Source organism: Cyprinodon tularosa, unplaced genomic scaffold, assembly GCF_016077235.1.
Source record: "Cyprinodon tularosa strain WSP-4 unplaced genomic scaffold, ASM1607723v1 ctg464, whole genome shotgun sequence".
Lineage (NCBI taxonomy): Eukaryota > Metazoa > Chordata > Actinopteri > Cyprinodontiformes > Cyprinodontidae > Cyprinodon > Cyprinodon tularosa.
Window position 1 is genome coordinate 456,390 of NW_024039190.1, and position 21,079 is coordinate 477,468.

Sequence of the window (21,079 nt, forward strand, 5' to 3'; positions counted from 1 at the left end):
TCCGACGCGTTTCCCCGTCACCATCACAACGGCGGCCATTCATGAGGCTTGACTCGCTGCTGGGACATCTGCACCACAAGTCTGGTCACCTCAGCCACTGTTCCCCGCAGCATACGACTCTGACGAAACAAAACACGCACGAAAACACAGGCTAACACTGCTGCTTGCATGTATACATAAAGCAAACCTCTACTACTAAATGTCAGCAGAGAGAATCAGTGGTTTTCTCTTTTAATGCCATCCAAGCCAGAGAGTTTGCTCAGTACACAACAGGGTTCCTGCGGGGGCGGAAAATTGTTTGGCCCCCTCGGGTGTTTCACAATGTTTTGAAGGGATCTTAAAGTTTTGAGTTGCCCATAGTAGTGTAGGCAGGCCAGGTGACCTATGAGCTGATGCATTTCTCTAATATTTCTTCAATCCTGCAGTTACTTCATACATTTAAAGACATTTGGTTTTTTAATGTATAAACTAAATTTTATATTTATACATAGAAAAAAATCTTTGGCTGCATCATTTACTGTTAATTTAGACCAATTTGTTATCATTATTTAATTCCTATATAAGTTCTACTCTTCTGCTCACATCAGCTGAACAGCTTCATTTAATCGCTTACAAAATTAGGTGTTTTGGTAATGTTCTAAAAAAATTTTTTTTTGGGACTCTTTCATTAGCCAGTAAAAAGAAATTCTTTATCATAATCAGGAATTAATTAATTCATTACTTTTAAATGTAGATAAATAAATAAATGCATTCAGCGCAATAAGAGGACTGCAAATAGACAACCTTAAGGTGTATGGAAATTTGATCTTTCTTTTAACAGAAAAAGCTATAGAATGTAAGACTACTGTTAAGACACCCCATTCCACCAGAATGAAAAGCATGACAATGTTTTGGGAAACAGTTTTTCTGCGGCTGTTTACATTTTAACCATAGCTTGTAGAACAAGTATCATTTACACAAGCACGTAAATAATGCAGCTCCCACTTTATCCCAAACATTATTTTTGTATGTTTTCGTTTTTTTTAATCGGTCCCCGTGTTGGGAGCTGGAGTAGTACCATCTTTCTCCAGCAGAGTCCGCCGTGGATCCTCCTGAGCAGAGCCTCCTGCACAGCTGCTGCTCATTACCATCATCAGAGGATCCACTATATAAGCTGTCTTCAGACCTTACCTCAATGCCGCAGTGTTGTTCCAGTTGGTCAGCTCTAAAGCCTAGATCTTCGTTGTTTCTCCATGACTTTGAATCCAGGTTGGATTCTAACCACTATCTCTGTTTTTCCAGGAAACCCGTGCCTCCTCTGTGAAAGCTCAGGAAGAGCTAACCAGCCGAGCCGACCCTCAGAGCCAAACCCTGAAGATTCTCTGAGAACCTCCAAGCAGCTCTGGACAAGAGCTGGGAAACCTAAGCCAAGGTCTGTTCAAGCTAGACGTGAGACGCTGAAGCAGCAAACGGACTCTGCTGTTAAACTCTTCTCCAGAACCAACAGTGACTCTCCTAAAGAAAACCTCAACGGCCCTCGAGACTCCGGTGAAACCAGAATCCAGGCCCGAACCAGAATCTGTACATTCTGTGTGTTTGTGCTAAATAAACTGTCAAACTTTCCATCCCTGTGTCCGTCAGAGGTGTTCTGCATAATTGGGTTACCTCCGAGTTCCAATCATGACACCCCGTTTAATTCATTGGCAAAATTCCCCTATTGTCCAAAAAAGAACTTAGAACAATCCAGGTTTTTCGATCCAGCTTTTCACCATGCTCTACAAGATCTCTTTTAAAGGTTAAACTTTGGGAGATGTAGAAATTTACAATTTTTTTTAGACACTTATCAAAAGAACACACATAAACACAATTCTAATCCAAAATGAAGAGCTCCAGACATCCAAGTCTGGATCAAAGAGGACATCTGCCAGTGTTCTATCTGAACGTGACCTCTGTATCTAGATGTGTATCTAACCAAAAGAGATGGCTCTAAGCAGCTGATATTACAACATGTTGTAAGACCTACATACACTGATGAGGATACCAGTAGATTCTCTGTTGATCTGTTACCATCTCTTGTTGTACAGCTTGAACTTCCCCTGTAGACTTAAAAAGGTAAATAAGAAAAATGCATTACTTGATTAAACATTCTTTCTCTTGAAATCTCATAATCAAACACTTCAGAATATTTACATCTTTAACCAGCTTGTTGCAAGCTTTTTGGACCGATTATTCCTCAATAGGTGTGTAGGTTTGAAATATTTTGTTGCAAAGCAATTAAAGCAATAATGCGTAATGTTGACCCAAGTATCAGCTTCATTTAATACATTATAGGAATAATTGATCCCATTTGAAAAGTCAGGAATTCATCTTTAGGTGAAATAGATTTTATCAACAAGTCCTAATATTTATCTTTCTGTGTCCTGGTTAAGTTGTGGTCATTAAAGTCTATCAAAGTTTTGTGAATTTCAAAGCTGGCTCTTTGGTCGGTATTTCACAGTTTTGAGCATTGGGCGTAAACACAGAGGTTTGCTGGATAAACATCCAATGCTGAGTAGGAGCGGCAAGCATCACTGTTATTGTTACTGCTTAATGCCATGCATCGGCATTGTTGTTTTGCAGCAATCAACACATACATATGTAATAAAACTGAGAGGCAGTGAGACAATGCAAGCAATTGTGACGCCTCCAACTCAGATCAGCACAGAGCTTTGCCTTGCTGTTTTTTTCAGGGCTAGAAGCAACAAGTTCCCTTCTTGAGATTAACAAACAAAAAGATTTCCTGTTTAATCTTGCTGGGTTTAAAACCATCTGTTGGAAACTCTGAAATTTTGTAAGCAAAAAAAGCAGATTGATGGTGTTTAGAGTTGAATGGAGAACAGCAGAGGAAGTGACAGGACATTTTGGACTCATTGCTGTACATGTGCTATGCTTGTGTCTTTGTGTGTGTGTTCCACATGTGCATTTCTAAGGGCAAACATTGATGGCAGTGTCAGCAATGAGTGATAACCCAAGTCTTTTCAACACTACAGGCTAGGTCAGAAGGATGTGATGGATGGTTAGCAGTCTGGCCCTTTCTCCACGCCTCCTACCAGCCGGGTGTCTGAAGCTCTGGACTGAATAGCCTGGTAGTTGGGGGTGATCACAGTTGATTGTTTTTTTAGACAAAGGTTGTATATCTGTCTATAAGATATAGTGTTTAACTGTTTTAGCTAAAATGTTGATATCATTAGCCAATCCATTGAAATGTTATTATCGTAAAACTTATCAATGAAAGTTCAGGAGCTGTATTTTTTTATAAAGCTGAACAGCAAGCGTCCTAGAAAAAAATTAAATATAAAGATGATTATTTCAATAATTTTGTTATAAGTTTCACCAAAGGCACAGAAACTTTGTAACAACAGAGGATTAAGCTTTTTAAAAGAGAACAGGTTTGGGAAATTGGAATTAGTAACTCTGTGGAAAGAAAAAACAGGTTAATAACTGACTAACTAACATGTGCAGCTCATGACAAAGAGGACAGAAGTATTGGAAGTATAGGATTATTGGAAGGGTATGAACTTGGTCTCAACAACTTAAGACCAAGGAAAGAAAATGTTGGATCTGTACCGGAACAAGGCTAGCGATAATCTGGCAGTGATGCAAGAACTTTTGAAAGCTTTCCTAACTTGACTTGTCCAACTCATAGCCTAGACAAGCAGACAATTAAAGCCGGGCATACACTGCGATTTTTTCAATCGTTGCACGCAAAAACAGCTCGCACTGTACAACAAAACCCTGCGGTTTCGTCGTACAGTGTGAGATCACAACTCACAACGCATGTTCAGTCCGATGCTCTGATGCAATCTACCTGATAACACTGTTTGTCCAAAAACCACGTTGGACTCAGCTCTGCAGTGAGATGGAGATACTCTGACTCATCTATCCAGAAGCCAAATGAGTAGAAGAGGGATATGAAGCTCACTAGAGAGAAACATGCTGCCTTGGCAATTTGTGCAATTTTGTGCTGAAAGCCCAAAAAAGAAAAGGCGACGATGTATTTGGACAAAGGCATGGCTGAGCAAAAGTGGCTACTACTGTCTGTCAATTTTACCGAAACTCCTTTTTACTTGCAACCCCACCATGCTTCTATGTTTACATCTGAGAGGGAGAAGAAAAAGAAGAATGTTTGATTTTCTCCCGACCTTAAGATTCCTGATCGGGAGGTGGTGGTGAGAGGCTGATCGCCCCTCATAACCCCCTGTATACTACACAACACACGATGCACGATCAGGCTGAAAGACGGCCAAATCGAAAAATTGTCGCACAACTGGAAAATCGCCCTGAAAAGGGCAAAAAATCGGGCATTGTAAGCCCGGCTTAAGCATGGTTTAGATGGGCTGAACATGGCTATTTAGAGAGACTTGGCAGGGATGGCGAGGCAAAAAGGGGAGTCATTTTATACCATAAATTGCAGACGTTCAAATTGCCACCGGATCTTAGAGAAGTAATTTAATGGAAAAAAAATATGCAAGATATACAACTGTAAAAATAAGAGGAAATAAGTTTGAAAAAAAAATCCAGCAATAGAGAAAGGTGCTTACAGAAATCTGCCATGGAGAATAAGTCTCTGCCCCTTTGGTTGCACAGTTCACCTTTAAGCACTCTTATATTTTGTTCTATCAGCTGTACCAACAGCAGGAGCTGTTCGGTTACTAGGCAGTCAATCAATTCCTGACAGGTAAGTGGATATTACTATTAAATGAAAGAAGAATAAGTAGTAAATGACCAGTGTGGTTAGTAAATATATAAATAAGTAAATCAAAACAATGATGAGAATATAAATATTATATGGTCAATAAAACAGCTTGATGCTGTGTGACAATTATGGTAATTTTGCTCAGTTTCATCTTCTTGGCACACATTTTGTGAATTAAATTTTTGCGGTTTGTTGATCTCTGTATGTTGTGCTCAGCAGTATCACGTAAATGTTTAAATAAAAAATTTAAAAAACAGATCCCAGAGTATCTGTTCAGGTCTGGGTCCAAAATAAGAGTGACTATGCTTTCTGCTGACCCCAGTGGTCAGAGACTATTTAGGCTTCAATGGTAAGAACTGGCCAACACAGAGACAATTGGACAATATGAACAGCTCACAGTTAGTGTAGTTAAATGTTCTGCCAGAATATAAGCCTTTTTACATTTTTTCATCCTTCCTTACCTCTGTCAGAAAAAATGCCAAGTTTGAGCAAAAAAAATACAAAAACATGGCAATAAAGTTCTGATCTTGATATTGATTACATGTGAAGTGAAGTGAAAAGTAGAGAAGGCATTGCTTTAATATTAGAAAAAACTTTTCTCATGACTCTACCTTAGTTTCACCAATAATATAAAAAATTAGGTCCCTTTAAGAATAATGAAAAACAGGAAACTATTTCTGTGAAGAATGGGTAGGACCATGACTGACCTTTTATCTTATTTAAAAACCAAGAAGTGTCACTGCTTTGTCCAAGTGGGAATCAAGCTTTGCTTGGTAGAGGACGCAGCTCTGATGGAGCTTGTCTTTGAGCAAATCCATGAGACCAAAGATGACCTTTGAACTCATGGGGCGAAGGGTTGGTTCCTGCCAAAATTTTCCAGTAGAAATCAAGCTTTTCTTCTGTGGTTCAAACACACAAAACCTCCCAAATCCTCCTCCCTGTAATGATTTATGGGGCAGGGTGTGATCGACACTCCATTAGCCCTTGGGATGAGCCTAAATGGTAGTTTTGACACCCCTGAGAGAAGAGGTTAAAGGTGATCAATAACAAGCCACTGAAGGAGGGAAGGAAAGAGGGACAGACAGAGCTCAGAGGAACAAGGGAGTTAGAGGGGCAGCTCTTTTTAATTGGCCCCTGCTCATTAGTCAGATATTTGTCCATCATCACCCCTCTTTATGTACATCTCCTCCTTCAGTTATGGAGCAGATATATGAAGGAGGGTTTTCTTCTAAAGCTGAACACTAAATGTAATACTGCAATCTTTGCACCTGCATGGAAAAATTAAGCTCCAACTTTTGCTTTGACTATATTCCAAGTCATTTTTCAGCTCATGATAATCAACTCTAATTTCCCATTCTGGTTTTCACTGTGGTTCTGATACCAAGGTTAATATAGAGAGCCTTATAGAAGTATTATGTAAGGCTATTTAATGTTTTCTCGTATTACATATTGACAAACTCAGATTGTATTTGTGTTATATTTGATATACCAAAGTAAGGTAATACATAATTGTATAATCTAAGGATATTAATGCATTTATAATTCACCCATTCAGTGAATTATAATAAGGATCAGCTTTATTTGTTGTTGCAATCATGTTTTCTAGTAATTTCTGTCCTCTGTATTTAACCCATCCTTAGAGAGCAGAGGGCAGCTTTTTGCAGCACCCTCTGGGGCCAAGGTATACCCAGTGTAGACTACAGTATGCCTTGTTCCCTAACCACTAGACCACCTCACCCATTGTCTTGTTTTATTCTAATGCAATTAGAATGTTAATAAAAAGAAAACTTTTTTTCCAGTAAATCAAACCACTAAAAAATGTTTAGTAAAATTTGTTCTAATTCTAGAGCATACTATGTGAAATAAAACCCTTTTGATAACAACTCTCTACCCACTGATGTAGCCACAGTGGGTAGAGAGTCATAACTTTGATTTGGCCATTCTAACATATGAATATGCGCTCCATAATCATGTACTGCATATTATGCATTGATCTAAACCAAATCAATATTGATATATCCAAGTCTGAAGTCTGTCAGTCTTGTTTACTGTGTGCACTTTCGGTGCTGTTTTAAATTTTCACTCTTTTATAATGCTTTATGTCTGCCCGTCTTTCTGCTTTGTTTTATATGTCAATGTTTAGCTGTGTATGCACATATTTCTAGTTTATAATAAGTAAATTGCTATTGTGGAAAATAACTTAAACGGGGCAGACACAGATTTAGCCCTAAGCTACACTCATTGTATAAATAAATTGTGTGTTTTCGTTTGTCAACATATGCTGTCCATTATTTAATAATTCAAAAATATCCACATATTTTTCTGAGTTTTTAAGAAATGTTCTCCTAGGATTGTGCTGTATTTTTCTGCATCTGTCTTTCAATTAGATATGACCAGTGTTCCTATCTTTGCCAAGGAAAACATTCTCCCACCATGATGCTGCCAAGACAAAAACTTCACATGTTATCTTTGCATTAATAATCCCTTTGCCTAGTCTATTTAGGTTCAATGTCTTTTCTAGGTTGGCTTTTCAGTTAGGGCTTTTCAATTTGATGGATTAAACTGTGATACATGAGATGCCCTGATTTAAACTTCTCCACAATTTTATCACTGTCCTGTCTGCTCTGTGCCTTGGTCTTCTTCATTCTGTTCTTAATGTTCTCTAACAAACCTCTGAGGCTTTTAAAAACAGCTGTTTTTTTAGAAACTGAAAATTAACCATCCCAATTTGGAACCAGTTGCACTGATTTTTATTGAGGAGTATCAGATGGAAAGGATACTGAATAACACTGTATTTAGCATGTATCACTTGCTTTATAGACATGCCAACTGCAGTATCTAAGAGCACTGCTTATGAGTCATACTGAATAGAGTTATTACCTCTATAACGAATTATACAAAATTGCCACCATAAACAGATTTCCAGTAATCGTATCCATGTTTCCTCTCACTCTTATCTTCATCTCTGCATGTTTAACTGTCTCTGTAGAGGTTTTTCTGGCATATCCTCCTTAAACTTGTTGTGATAGTAGAGCAGAAGTGTGTAAGTCCCTCTTTACATACACACTCACACACACACACAGACAGCAGTGAAGCAACTCTCTGAAGTGAGCTGATTAGGCCCAGTACTGGGGACTGCTTTGCCTAATCATATCGCTGCATCCAAATCATCTGTGTACATTTCTAATTACATGGTGGCATGCGGTGTCCTTGAGCACAGTGGCAGGCCTTCATTTCATCACTCTGCTGTGTCTATCCCCGCCTACTTGCCTCGCCAAGCCCCCCTTACATGATCCTTATTTATTCCCATCATTCTTATCTTGTTGTTTCGGTTGACTGTGTGGGCCGAGCAGCAGCACTCATTTGCCCACCAATCTATGTCCTTTGAACTGAGCATCATGGGTAACAGCCAGCTGTCCTGGGCAGTGGAATCATTTTTCTGATCTTTTCTAGTCTGCATCCAATTTACTGTGGTTCAGAACATTACCATCTAGTCTTACATGCATAAAAAGAGGTATTGGTGGACAAATGTGAGGAATGTCAATTCTCTAGTAAATTTTCCATAGGCATACTCAACGAAACAACAGGCTGCTTAATGTATGCAAAACTATATATATAAATTTTTTTTCAACTGATATGACTTCTGAATAGGTATAGCTCTCATTCTTTTCACAGGCGTTTGATAGAAGGAAGACCCTGAATATCTCTGTGAGCTCTGGGGTTAGCTGACCTTCATTTTTCTTTGCTGGTGTGTGTCTCTTTACGGTGAGGCCACAGCTTTTCTTTTCCTTTCTGCAGTAAACCTTGTTACTGAAGTCAAGAGACATTGCAGTGCCTTTTGCAATAGTTGACAAAAGGAATATTTGAAGGTGAGGAGAGGGGACAATATTTTACATGAGACTGCCACGTCCTTTATTGGTGCCACAATTATCTTTGCAACCTTGTGCAGTAGTCTTAAAGGTCTACGCCTCAGCTGTGTTGTATGATTTCACATGTGGCACAAGGTCCCAAAAAGATATTGCTAAATGACAACTTTGTTGTGAATTGTACCTCATGTTTCCTAACAGGCAAAAATATTTTTGTTGTGTACATTTACCGTCGTAAACTTCACCAGCAAATGTTTATTTTAATGCGGTCATTGAGATAAAATTCCTATCAGATATCAGCAATAACTTAAATAATCAAAACATAAAAATAAGTCAAAAAAACTTTTTGAATAAATTAACTGACATATAATAAAGTAATTGAAAATATTCCACAACATATATTTTATGACAAGTAAAAGCAAAGTTTTTGCAAGACAGTGATGGTTTTTGTTAAGGGCATACAGTAATTCAAAACTTTCTTTGCAGGAAACACCTTCAGGTTATGTTATGATAGCCAGAATTTAAAAGTGGCAGGCAGACAAAATATTGCGTTTGATGAAAATAAGAAGTCAAAAATATGACATCAAAATGCCCCAAAGGATCATAGCTATGGGCTTGACTTTAAATGGGACTAACTGTACGTCCTCTCTTTCATCCCTTTGACATGAAAATAGGCTCAAAGCTTGTCTGCTGAACATTTTCTTTCCCTGACAAAGCCACCTATGGAGCTAGTTTACCATTTCCTTCTCTAACATAGAAAGTGTTTTAAGATCAGTGCTTCCATGTTTGTTATTTATGTCTGTTTCTGTCTCCTTAAACCCCAGCAGATAGCTGCTCATGATGAGCCTTGTTCTGCTGGATCTTCCTTCCTTTTAAAAGAAAGTTTTTTGTCTCCACTGTTGCTACATACATGCTCCTAGCGAGGGATTGTTCTAAATCAAGTACAATCAAAGCAGATACCTACTGTCACCACATGCTCATCCAGATAGAGTATGTCCTCCTGGATAAGTCAATAACTTCATGCAATCAGATGGGCTTCATTAGAAATTTTATTAACTGGTAACCAATCTGACCATGGCTGTGTCTGAATGTCTGCCCTAACCCTTAAATCCCTCAATCACTATATAGAGCAGGGATTATATAGTGGATTTTATACACTACTCAAAAAAATTAAAGGAACACTTTGTTATCAGAGTACAGAATCAAGTTAATTAAACTTCCGGGATATTGATTTGGTCAGGTAAGTAGCAAAGGGGGGCAACAACGAGACAACCATCAAAACAGAAATGGTTTTCCAGGTGGAGGCCAATGACATTGTTTTTCCCTCCTCATCTTTTCTGACTCTTTTTCACCAGTTTTGAATTTGGCTAGGGTCACTGTCACTACTGTTAGCACGTGGCGCAACCTGGACCCTACAGAGGTTGCACAGGCAGTCCAACTGCTCTAGGATGGCACATCAGTACGTGCCATTGCCAGAAGGTTTGCTGTGTCTCCCAGCACAATCTCAAGAGCATGGAGAAGATTCCAGGAGACAGGCAGTTACTCCAGGAGAGCTGGACAGGGCTGTAGAAGGTCTACAACCCATCAGCAGGACCTGTAGCTGCTCCTTTGTGCAAGGAGGAGCAGGAGGAGCACTGCCAGAGCCCTACAAAATGACCTCCAGCACGCCATTGGTGTGAATGTCTCTGACCAAACAATCAGAAACAGACTTCATGAGGGTGGCCTAGGGCCCGACATCCTCTAGTGGGCCCTGTGCTCACCGCCCGGCACCGTGGAGCTCGATTGGCATTTGCCACAGAACACTGGAATTGCAAAGTCTGCCACTGGCACCCTGTTCTTTTCACAGATGAGAACAGGTTCACCCTGAGCACATGTGACAGACGAGAAAGGGTCTGGAGAAGCCGTGGAGAACGTTATGCTGCCTATAACATTATTCAGCAAGACAGGTTTGGTGGTGGGTCAGTGGTGGTCTGGGTAGTCATAGCCATGGAGGGATGCATAGACCTATACAGGCTAGACAACGGCACCCTGACTGACATTAGGTATCGGGATGAAATCCTTGCACCCATTGCACGAAAATGCCTGGCCTCATGTGGCACCCTGGAGGATGAAGGAATTGATAACATTGATTGGCCCCAACCCTCGGCTAACCTAAATCCAAGAAAACACCTCTGGGACAATATATTTGATTCCATCCAACGCCGGCAGGTTGCACTTCAGGCTGTCCAGGAGCTCAGTGATGCCCTGGTCCAGATCTGGGAGGAGATACCCCAGAATGCCATCTGTCGTCTCATTATGAGCATGCCCCGACATTGTCAGGCATGCATGTGGGGGCCATACAAATTATTGAATACCATTTTAAGTTGCTGCAATGAAATATCAGCAAAATGGACTAGCTTTTTTCACTGTAATTTTTCAGATGTCTTTCAATTCAGCTCTCTGCAGGTTGATCATTTTCATTTCCATCAAATTATGTGGCATCCTTTTGTTCCTAACACATCACCCAGTCCATATCAGTATAAATTAACAGCATGATTTTTTCCCCGTTGAGATCTGATGTGTTTTCAGTGTTCCTTTAATTTTTGGGAGCAGTGTAGTAAACTCAGTTAACTGACCTTTCGGACAAATGATCACTACTTTTCGCTCCCCGTTGGTCACGTAACTCCACCTCCCCGCATGCCTGTGCCATCTTTGTTATTTGTTGCCACTGATGATTACTACTTTTCAAGGTGTATTGTGGGAAATTCTAAGTGTACTACTTTTTCATCCACTAGACATTTGGACACTCGTAAAATGGCATAACGACTATATAGTGCCCTAAATAGTTAGGGCAGACATTCAGAAGAAACACTTCTCCAAATTCATAAATAGTTTTAATAGGTAACATATATATATATATATATATATATATATATATATATATATATATATATATATATATATATATATATATATATATATATATATATATATATATATATATATATATATATATATATATATATATATATATATATATATATATATAAACGTGTTAGACCAGACTTAAAAAGGCACTCTCTACATATTCTTCAACATTTTTCTGAAATTCAAACAGCTCATCTGGATCTGTTGAAATGAACACCAGCGCAATAAAACTGTGTGTAAACTGGAAATATCACTTTAACAAAGACTGTATGTGTAAGTCTGTTGCATTTTTGTGCAAAATGTGCTTGTTCTTCATTCACTGCCGTTACCTGCATTGGATAACGCACATCTCAACAGAGGAGGTGGTCTTAGACATAAACTTTCATCAACGTACTTACAAAGCACTTTTACAATACTCAGAAGATTCACCTGTTACCTGCCCTCACTCGACTCACACCTCTTTGAGGCATGTGACCAAAACCTCTCTGACGATGGAGTTAACTACCCATCAGAAACCCCTAACGACCATCAACCCCCCAGGTGACCTCCTTTGCCAATTCAGTGGGAAGGATCAAAGCCACCTTTTGTTCCCCCTAATTCTTTGTTACACCTACACTATATTAATCTCAGTGCTCCCCACCACTAATTAGAACTGAAGAAGCCTCTTGGATGAGAGCCGAAACATCTTCTAGAAAACTTCACGTCCACCTGCCTAAACTGAACTTTTCCAAGCTTGATCTTGACCTGGATGACTAAGAATCTTCACAGATATGTATTTAGAAATATAATTTTAGTGAGAATTGTTGTAATATAAATGTACTACCCCCTCATATTGGAGCTCATTTATCAAATGCCACTGATGTCCAAACAATGCAACACTCCCCTAAAAGTTTTAAGAATTTATTTATTTATTTATTTATTTATTTATTTATTTATTTATTTATTTATTTATTTGTATGTCAAAATACTGTGTTTCTTATGAAATTCTGGTATATATTTAATACCCTTACTGAAAATACAAGGTAATTAAAAAATATTAAGTTCTTTAATGCCTAGATTCCCTACTATTTCCCTTCTGTAGTCTTGTTGCCCTTTGTGTTTAAATGAGCTCCCACTGCTCTCACAGCCATCGTGTAATATCAGCTAAATCAAAGAATTTTGTGATAATTACATTGCACTAAAAGTCTTCAAAATACAACTTCTTTTCATTGTAAGACCACCAATTGTAACATCCATGTGCAGTAGCCTGAAGGCAAGTTCCTGAGATATTAGCTCTCCACTCTCAGAACTGTTAGTCACACTGACAGCCACCTGAGGCGATATAAAATGTCCCTCAAAGCCATGAAAGAGGGAGACGGGCTACTTCTTTTCTTTTAAAGCTCTGAGTGAGGAGCAAAGAGATACAGTGAGAAGGGGAGAGTTGCTGCACCCACCCCCCCACCCCCCTGTATATGGGGGCCATACCTGGGAGCCAACATAAGGGGGGAAACCATATAGCTACACGGTCCAGTATCATAAATAACACAAGACTTCTCCTCTGCCTTCTCCATCTCCTTCACTCCACTGCTGGAGTGTTTCATATGGTAACTAGGTGTTCACTGTGTGGCCACATTGTTGCCCATCTTTCAAGTGGCTCAGAGGAGGGAAACCTTGAGGTAGAGGAATAGAGGGAATTTTTGATGAAAAAATGCATTATTCTGTTCTTCTTTTCCAATCTCCAACCCGCTCTTTTCATTGCCACTTACTGTGGGAGAGGAGTATTTATTACATAAACGGCAAAAAAGGAGCGTAGAGCTCAGTGGGAGGAGGATGTGGTAATGGAGGGGCAGAGAAAGCTCCTGGCTCCTTTACCTGTTGGACTGATAAAGAAATATAAGAACATTTAAGGAAATTCCTTCTATAAGTATCGGGTTTAGTGCCAGCTAAAATGTATTCATGTTTTATTGCAATCAAACTTTTAATCTCTGAGTATCAACCAGAAGGTTACATTTTTTTATGTTTCCAACTGCTCTGCCTGTTTTTGTACAATAAAGCCTAATTTAACAAAGTGAAGACCAGTTTTAATTCGCAAAGCTTACACAGAGGGATTCTCCATGGTATCTATAAGGGAAAAACAACTACAAATATTTTAGGACATTTGCACAGAAAAAGATGAATGTAGCACAGAGAAATGCAAACAAAACTTAAAAAAAAGGAAACAAACAGGCAAACCAGTCCACTAAGAGATGGGATGAGTCTCTCTGTTAGAGGTTTGGCTTCCAACTTCACCTGTTCGTAAGAGGCCACGAAGACTTGTCCACCAATTAAAAGCTAACTTGCAGTAACATTATATCTTTGTCACTTTTTACAATTGCTAAAAAAAATAATTTAGTTGTTTAGTTGCTAAAAAACACCTTTTACTTCGGAAGGACACTTCTTTTCCCTTCATAATGCTGATTGTTTTAGTTATAAGAACTTCTGTTTCTCAGGACTTAGGCAGTTTTAATAAGAAATATATTTTAAATATGAATAGTTTTTAAATGAACCCAATTTCATTTGTAAGATATCTGTATTTTTAAATGCAACAGTGTTAGTGTTTTGAAATGGGAGCTCAATATATGTGAGATTGATAGTTTGCTTCAACTAATTATTAGTCTGCTAAAGTATCTAAAGTGATAAAAAAAAAAAAAGGAAGCTCTTGAAGAGGTATGGTTGAATCCAAAGTGCGTGTACTATACATAAAGCAATCAATCATTCTGGCTACTTTTCACATACAAACCTTTACATAAATGGCATACAGATGCCTGACAATCACAATGACTGAAATATTTCTTTTAAGCCTATTATTTCTGACCTCTGTTGCATCATTCTTCTTTCTACATAATGAAATGAAAAATCTAAGAGTCCCACAAAAACATAAATCATCTGCTTCTATTATTTCCATAATTGCCAGCATTGTAGTCCCGTCTGTAATGTCATTAATAACAAGCGTTTCCTTATAATACGCTTAATGTTATTTATCTGTTGGCAGATAGCTTGATGCTGCTAATCCTCATTCATTTGCTGTGGATCAATGCAAATCCGCTAGCATGAGTGAAATCCCGCCCCTCCCCTTTGCCAGAGCTGACGGATCCTAATGTATTTTCCCACCATTAACCAGCCATAATCCCTGCTAATCATCACTAATCCACATTCTTCTGTGTGCGATGATACTTCCCTGATGAAGGAGGCATTGGTGCTCACTGGTGCACAGGCAGTGTTGAAGCTGGAGCTCCTCTAGAAAAACTGCTGAGGGCCCGTTCAGTGCAGGAGAGCAGGTTGCAGGGATGAGAGGACAGGAGAGGATGGACTGATGTGATTAGAGGATTGAATTTTTGAAGAGTTTTGCAATGTGCTCTGCTCATGAATTACAGCTTTAATGGGACAAGAAAGCTTATGTACCTCTACAAAGTGTAAGCTAACATACTGCACAGTATCAGAAAATAACAGCTAGTGAGTATAACAATAATCTATTTAATCTGTTCCACTGTACTCCGCCATGGACTCGTTTTCTTTAACCATTTAGTCAGCTCTGTAGTACTCAAATGTTTGCTATCAGCTTAAACCCATTCTTTTCATGTTACAGTGATACACAAAGTTTGAAGGCTTGTCCTTCATAAATAAAATATGTAAAATGTCTTCTTAGACTTAATGCCAATTAAGCTTCACTGCACCTTTCCATGTCACTGCCTTTTGCAAAAGGACTTTAAAGTGGTTTTCCTTTTCTGTTACACTGTCTACATTCTGATCACAGCTGCACTTTATGAATAGTAAAGTCCATTTCACTGTTGAAGCTGCTCATTCGCTGTTGAAAAGCTGTATGCTTTGAAATGTTGTTTTGTATACACTCTGTGCAAGCAAGATGACAATAAAGTTGTCTAAGTCTAACAACAAGAATAGAGTATAGTTGATGTTCCAGGTTCCAGGTTTTTGCAGATGATAAGCAGATATCTAATATTACATTTTTCTACCGATTCAAAGAATCATTGATGACTGTTTAGAGTGTCTCAGAAATCTAGACATGCTCAATTAAGAAATATAGATCAGACATGGACCATGTGATTCTCTGAAAGGAACATTAGGTGCTTAAGAACTTAAATGTTTTATATTTAGAGCACCACCAAAATACAACTAATTATAATTCTAGTAACTTTTACTGTAACTTTAAGATTTCTGGGCTGGAGTTGTGTCTCTTTCAGGAATAATTATATTATTTTACTGGTTAATGAGTCTAACATGTCTTTAGGCTGAAGTCTTTGTTTGTTATTACTTTGACTTTTGCACATCCCAGACCACTCAGACAGACACATTTATTTATTTTATTGACAAGTAAAAAACAAAAAAACAAAGAAAACTACCTTTAACTATTATGAAGGATTATTATGGATTGTTTAGGAACCTGATGACAACCAAGAAAATTTTAAGTTATACAAGCAAATCTCTAGTTTTGCACACTTTATATATTTCTCCTTAGTTTAAGGGCTTTGAGTAACATTGTTAATAGATGTATGAAACTAAGATAGCTAAATAAAGGGCCTGCTTAATTGGCTTGCAGCATCAATTTATGATGATGATGATAACAGTTACAATTTATATCAAATTATTCATTTTTATTTTTTATTATGGTATAAATTACAGAACAAAAGTAAAAAGAAACTTAAATATCTGAATGGATGTGGCGGTGAAAATGCTGCCTTTCAAGAACCTGAGATTCAGGTTCATTCTGAGGAACCATAGTTTACCAGAAGGTGGCGCTTTAGACTCGCTGTTGTTTGGAAAACTGGCGCCCACCTTAACGTGGCATCTTTAGGCAAACTGACCACCTCACTCGTTTAAAAAATACGCATTTTTAAAACTTGGTTTCCAGAGACATAAACTGTAGGGTGTACCTTTATGTAGTTCTTTGGAATATCAACTTGTTGGCCCAAAAGATGAGCAGAAAACCAACTTTGAACATAAATAGAGCAGGGCCACCTGAATGAAGAAAAGATCCGCGGATTATGAGTTTCATTTCATAGACGCACAGATAACTCCTATATTCAAAATATGAAGTTAGTTCCAGATACACTTTCAGCCAATTTTCCGGTCTGAAAATTTGCGGAGAAATAAAACAATAAATGTTCACTTAAACCCCCCAAACTTTCCGAAATTCAAAATGTCTTTTAGTTTACACGCTTCTTTTCATTTGTTTATGTTGCTGTTGCTTTTAGTTTGCTTTATTTTAATATTTATATTTCCACCTTTGCGATTTTCCCCCCTTTTGTGTTGTTTTTGAATGAAAATTTGAAAATGTGCATGAAGAAAAATAAAAAATAAAAAATAAAAAAAACGAGCAGGGCCTGTAGTTTATTAAGTTTGGTGTTGTTTTTTGATTGATTGTTATCTGCGCTTATGTATTTTATTAATTTGTTTTTCTTTTTGTATCTCTTTATCCAATAAATAAATAGAAAAACACCAGGCTCTAACGTCGTGCTCCTTTAATTTAAGGTAAATGATTTATAAAGTAGGCCTACTAGAGTTAAAATCGCTACAGATTGTAAATCCCTCTTTAAATCCTTTAGAAACTCCAGGCCTTTACTTGCCTTTTTCTCACTCTTTGTCTTATCTGATTTAACGCCTCGAGGTATTTTTCTCTGTCAGATCAAAGATTCATCACAATTATCATTTAAAAGCCTAAAACCTATCATTTGATTGTTTATAGAGGGAGAAAAATACTTACAATTGGAGACTGTCTATCCTGGCCTTTTCTAGAGGATATTATTAAAAGCAAAAGAATAAGACAAAAAAAGACAATAATTTCGTATTAATATTGCACAATTTAATTCTGCGTTTACACAAAGATTTGAAGAGCGTCACAGACTGAAGTTAGCAGGGAATGCCTGAGGTCAAATACTGTTGTCAGTTCCCTTAAACAGCACATGTACACACAGCTTCTGCTTTCAAACGATGCCTTGTTACATAACCAATCACTGCTACCTAAAGAAAAAAAAAAAGGAAAAAAAAAAAGTCTGATCTGCCTCAGCTTCATGTTTGCCTGCTGATGCTCTACAATAAACGGCAACAAAACAGCGACTGCTTTGGATCCCAATGAAGACAAAAGACCATTTCTTGTATATATGTTTTATGTAAGTAATAAAATATTACTATAACATAAATATAAACGTGACTTTGCAGTCTACATTTAGCAATCAACAAACAACCAATGTCATTAAGAAAAAATAAAACAAAAAAAGGAAATCCACTGCAACAAAACCATCAACAGAGCTAAACAAACAAAAAGAGCTCCAAACACTTTTAAGAAATAAATATTTATATATATAAATGGTCAGATTCATAAAGGAAATCATATTAAAATATCTTCTTGGAATTAGTAAGTGTACAAAACTGCCCGGAAAGAAACAAACAAAAGTAAAGAACAAAAACAATATCTCAGAACAAATACAAGTTTACATATTAGACATATTTACAGATCGGAAATAATCCTGACAACATTTTCTCTAAAACGTTTCTTTTTAATTATTATTCTCGTTATTTTTTCTTAAAAAAAAAAAAAAGAAAAGAAAGTATCTCTCATCTGTGTTGAAAAGAACTGCTGTATTATTTATTTTCATTCATTTGTTATATTTTTTTTCTTTCTTTTTTTTTTTTTTTTTTTACTGATCCAACACTGAGAAATGACACATCGCATGAGAATTCAGATTTCCTTACAAGTCAGAGGAGAAAATAAAGGTTAAAAAAAACAAACAAACATTGTTTTTGTCGACTTTTTTTCCCCCAAGCAGATCCTTTTAAAAAATTGCTAATTTTCTATGGAACAAAGTTAATTGTGGAAATGAAACCGGACCCAAACGGCAAAACATGTACAGGCGTGATATATTCTGCAGTTACCTGAGTTAGTCCCCGTTTTTACTGTTAGACCAAATGTTTTCTTGAAACGTTTGAATTCCAGCTGATTAGCAGACAGTGTAAGGGGTGACATAAAGATTATTTTTATAAGCAGTCAATAGAATAACAATAATAGAAAAAATGAAAGAATAAGTGCTTAATTTAAAGAAAAAACAATAAAACAATATAAAATACGAATTCAAAGAATTATCCATTTAGCGTCTGATGCAATTTGCACATTTTGACAAGATCAGCTGAAAAATGTTATTATTTTTATTTACTTCTAGCATATTTCTTATTACTAAGGCATGCCTTTGCAACTTTAATCGTTCTGCATCGGGCTTTAACTGAAATGTATCTGACATTTTTAACGAGCTGTTCAATATCGAGAAACGACTTCCCAACATGTATACACCATCAAGGATACAAACAAAAATAAGACAGAAACAGGATGCTCTGATGAACAAATTATGAAGAAAATTCGAAACACTTGCAGATAAAGACACTTGGGCAATTATTGGCAAAAAAACAAAAACGTGTGCACTCGTATTTAGAAATCTGGTTGAGCAATTTGAGCCTGAAAAAAAGCGCAAAAAAAGTTAATTCATCTCCAGTGTTGATCATTTTAAATGATCACCTCATTCTGGTGATGTCCAAGAGTTCATGGTGCACCAGGAGGAGGAGATCAGGTTCAATATTTCAAAACTGCAAACTTTCCATCAGATACATTTCTCCTCTCTTTGATTTTTGTAAATATATCTTTGATTTCATTTAACAGGAAATTTGATTTATTGATTTTATTTCAGTTTTCCTATCATGATCCCGTCTGATATTTATTTTATTGGACTTAATTTCCGAAAACTAAAAGGAAAAAAAAAATTGATCCAGTGTCGTTTTTTTCTGTCTCTCAGCAAAACAGTTCAACTTAAATACTGTAAAACTCCACGTGTCCCTTTCTCTTTTTTTTTTCTTCTTTCTAAATGCTCGGATTGTTCATGAAAACAGTCACTGCACAGGACTCTGTAGTGTGCGGTGTAGAGGAGGGGTCTCTGCCTGGGAATAAACGTCCTCCATATTCGGGTGCGGGACCCCAACTGGTGTCATTCTTTTCTCTTTTTGTCTTCTGTTGCAAAACCAAACGCGGACCACTTCTTTTTCCAGCTGCAGAGTGCCGGCTAAAGTGCTGATTTCATGAGCGGATGGCTTTGGGCATTTCAAGAAGTGGTTCTCCAGCGCCCCTTTCACCCCCACCTCAATGGAGGTCCTCTTCTTTCGTTTCCTGCCCTGCGCGGCGATCTTGTCCAAATTGGTGGGGCTGCCGGTGTTTGAGTCTGTCTCCTCCAGCCACTTGTTAAGCAGTGGCTTAAGTTTGCACATGTTCTTGAAGCTGAGCTGCAGCGCCTCGAACCTGCAGATAGTGGTCTGAGAAAAGACGTTTCCGTACAGGGTGCCCAAGGCCAAGCCCACGTCCGCCTGAGTAAAGCCCAGCTTGATCCGCCGCTGCTTGAACTGCTTGGCGAACTGCTCCAGGTCGTCGGAGCTTGGCGCGTCCTCGTCCGAGTGGTCCTGGTGGTGACTGAACGCTTGCTGGGGCGATTCCATCTGGTTATCGTGGCTGCCCGTCTCGTCGTGGAGCGGGTCCCGCATGCCGTGGTGGAGGGCACCAGGCTGCGGGCTTAACATCGCGTTGAGGTTTGTGTATCCGGGCTGGGAGTAGACCAGCGACTGGTGGCCGTTGGACGCAGGGGACAGCGGAGACAGGTGGTGCGTCGTGGCGGGCGCCCACGAACCGTGGTGCGCGCTCTGCGTCTGCTGATGCACCAGGTGAGATCTGTGGTGGAAGCCGCTGCTCAGGTCCTCCCTGCTGGCCTGAACCCCGGCTTTGTGCTCTTGCTGGCCGATGTGAGTACCGCTGGACCAGTCGGTGTTGGAAGTGGGCAGCCACTGGTGGTGCGTGAGGCTCATCGGATGCCCCGTATTGGTGGCCGCGAGCCCCTGCAGGTACTCGTGGTGCATCATTTTCTGCACCTCTCTGTAGGTCGTACCCTGGTGCATCCTGTCCGAATCCGGATGCATGAGCGGGTTGGACGGTAAGGAGTTATTCCTCGGGATGTACTGAGCTGTTGTCGCCATGGCTCTAACTTGGAAAACTGACGAGCGCTTCGGAGGTCTGCGGACTTTAGAGCCAAAAACGCAACAACCTGCTCTGGGAGGTCTTCGGGAAGAGCGAAGACACGCCTCCCCTCAGCTTGTATTGGCTCCTCTCCGACTCAAACTCACTGGAGAGATACTCAATAGGCGCACGCTTTCAGAGGACGGTGCGCGATGGATGGAGGTCCGGTGTTACATATGTTATAGAAAAAACATATGTTCTACTTATGAAATGTCTCTTTGAGTTTCAATACGCACCTGCTCACATACTCTGCGTGTCTTCTAAACGTTTGCAGTATAGTAGTTGGGCAGGAGCTGTAGCAGCGGTGTCTGATTGGGTTTCCACAGGTTTGGATCGGTTGTTTTGCAAATAACCACGTGGGGGAGTAAGGAGATCTTTTTGAACCCCCCCAACCACCACCCCCTGTCTCTGAAACACACTCACACACGCGTGCACCTTTACAATAGGTCACTGATGATTATAGCGCTCCTCATTTGAACCAGATTATAAGCGCAATCCTCTCCAGCTCTGGAGCCG

General features: G+C 38.8%; 1 protein-coding gene across 1 annotated transcript; it reads right to left on the reverse strand.

The window, feature by feature from the left end:
- Nucleotides 1–17,306: 17,306 nt before the first annotated feature.
- Nucleotides 17,307–20,585, reverse strand: pou3f1 (POU class 3 homeobox 1). Its single transcript, XM_038301258.1, has one exon. The coding sequence runs from the start codon at nucleotides 20,521–20,523 to the stop codon at nucleotides 19,396–19,398; it is 1,128 nt and encodes a 375-aa protein (XP_038157186.1). The 5' UTR covers nucleotides 20,524–20,585; the 3' UTR covers nucleotides 17,307–19,395.
- Between the last annotated feature and the right edge of the window lie 494 nt (nucleotides 20,586–21,079).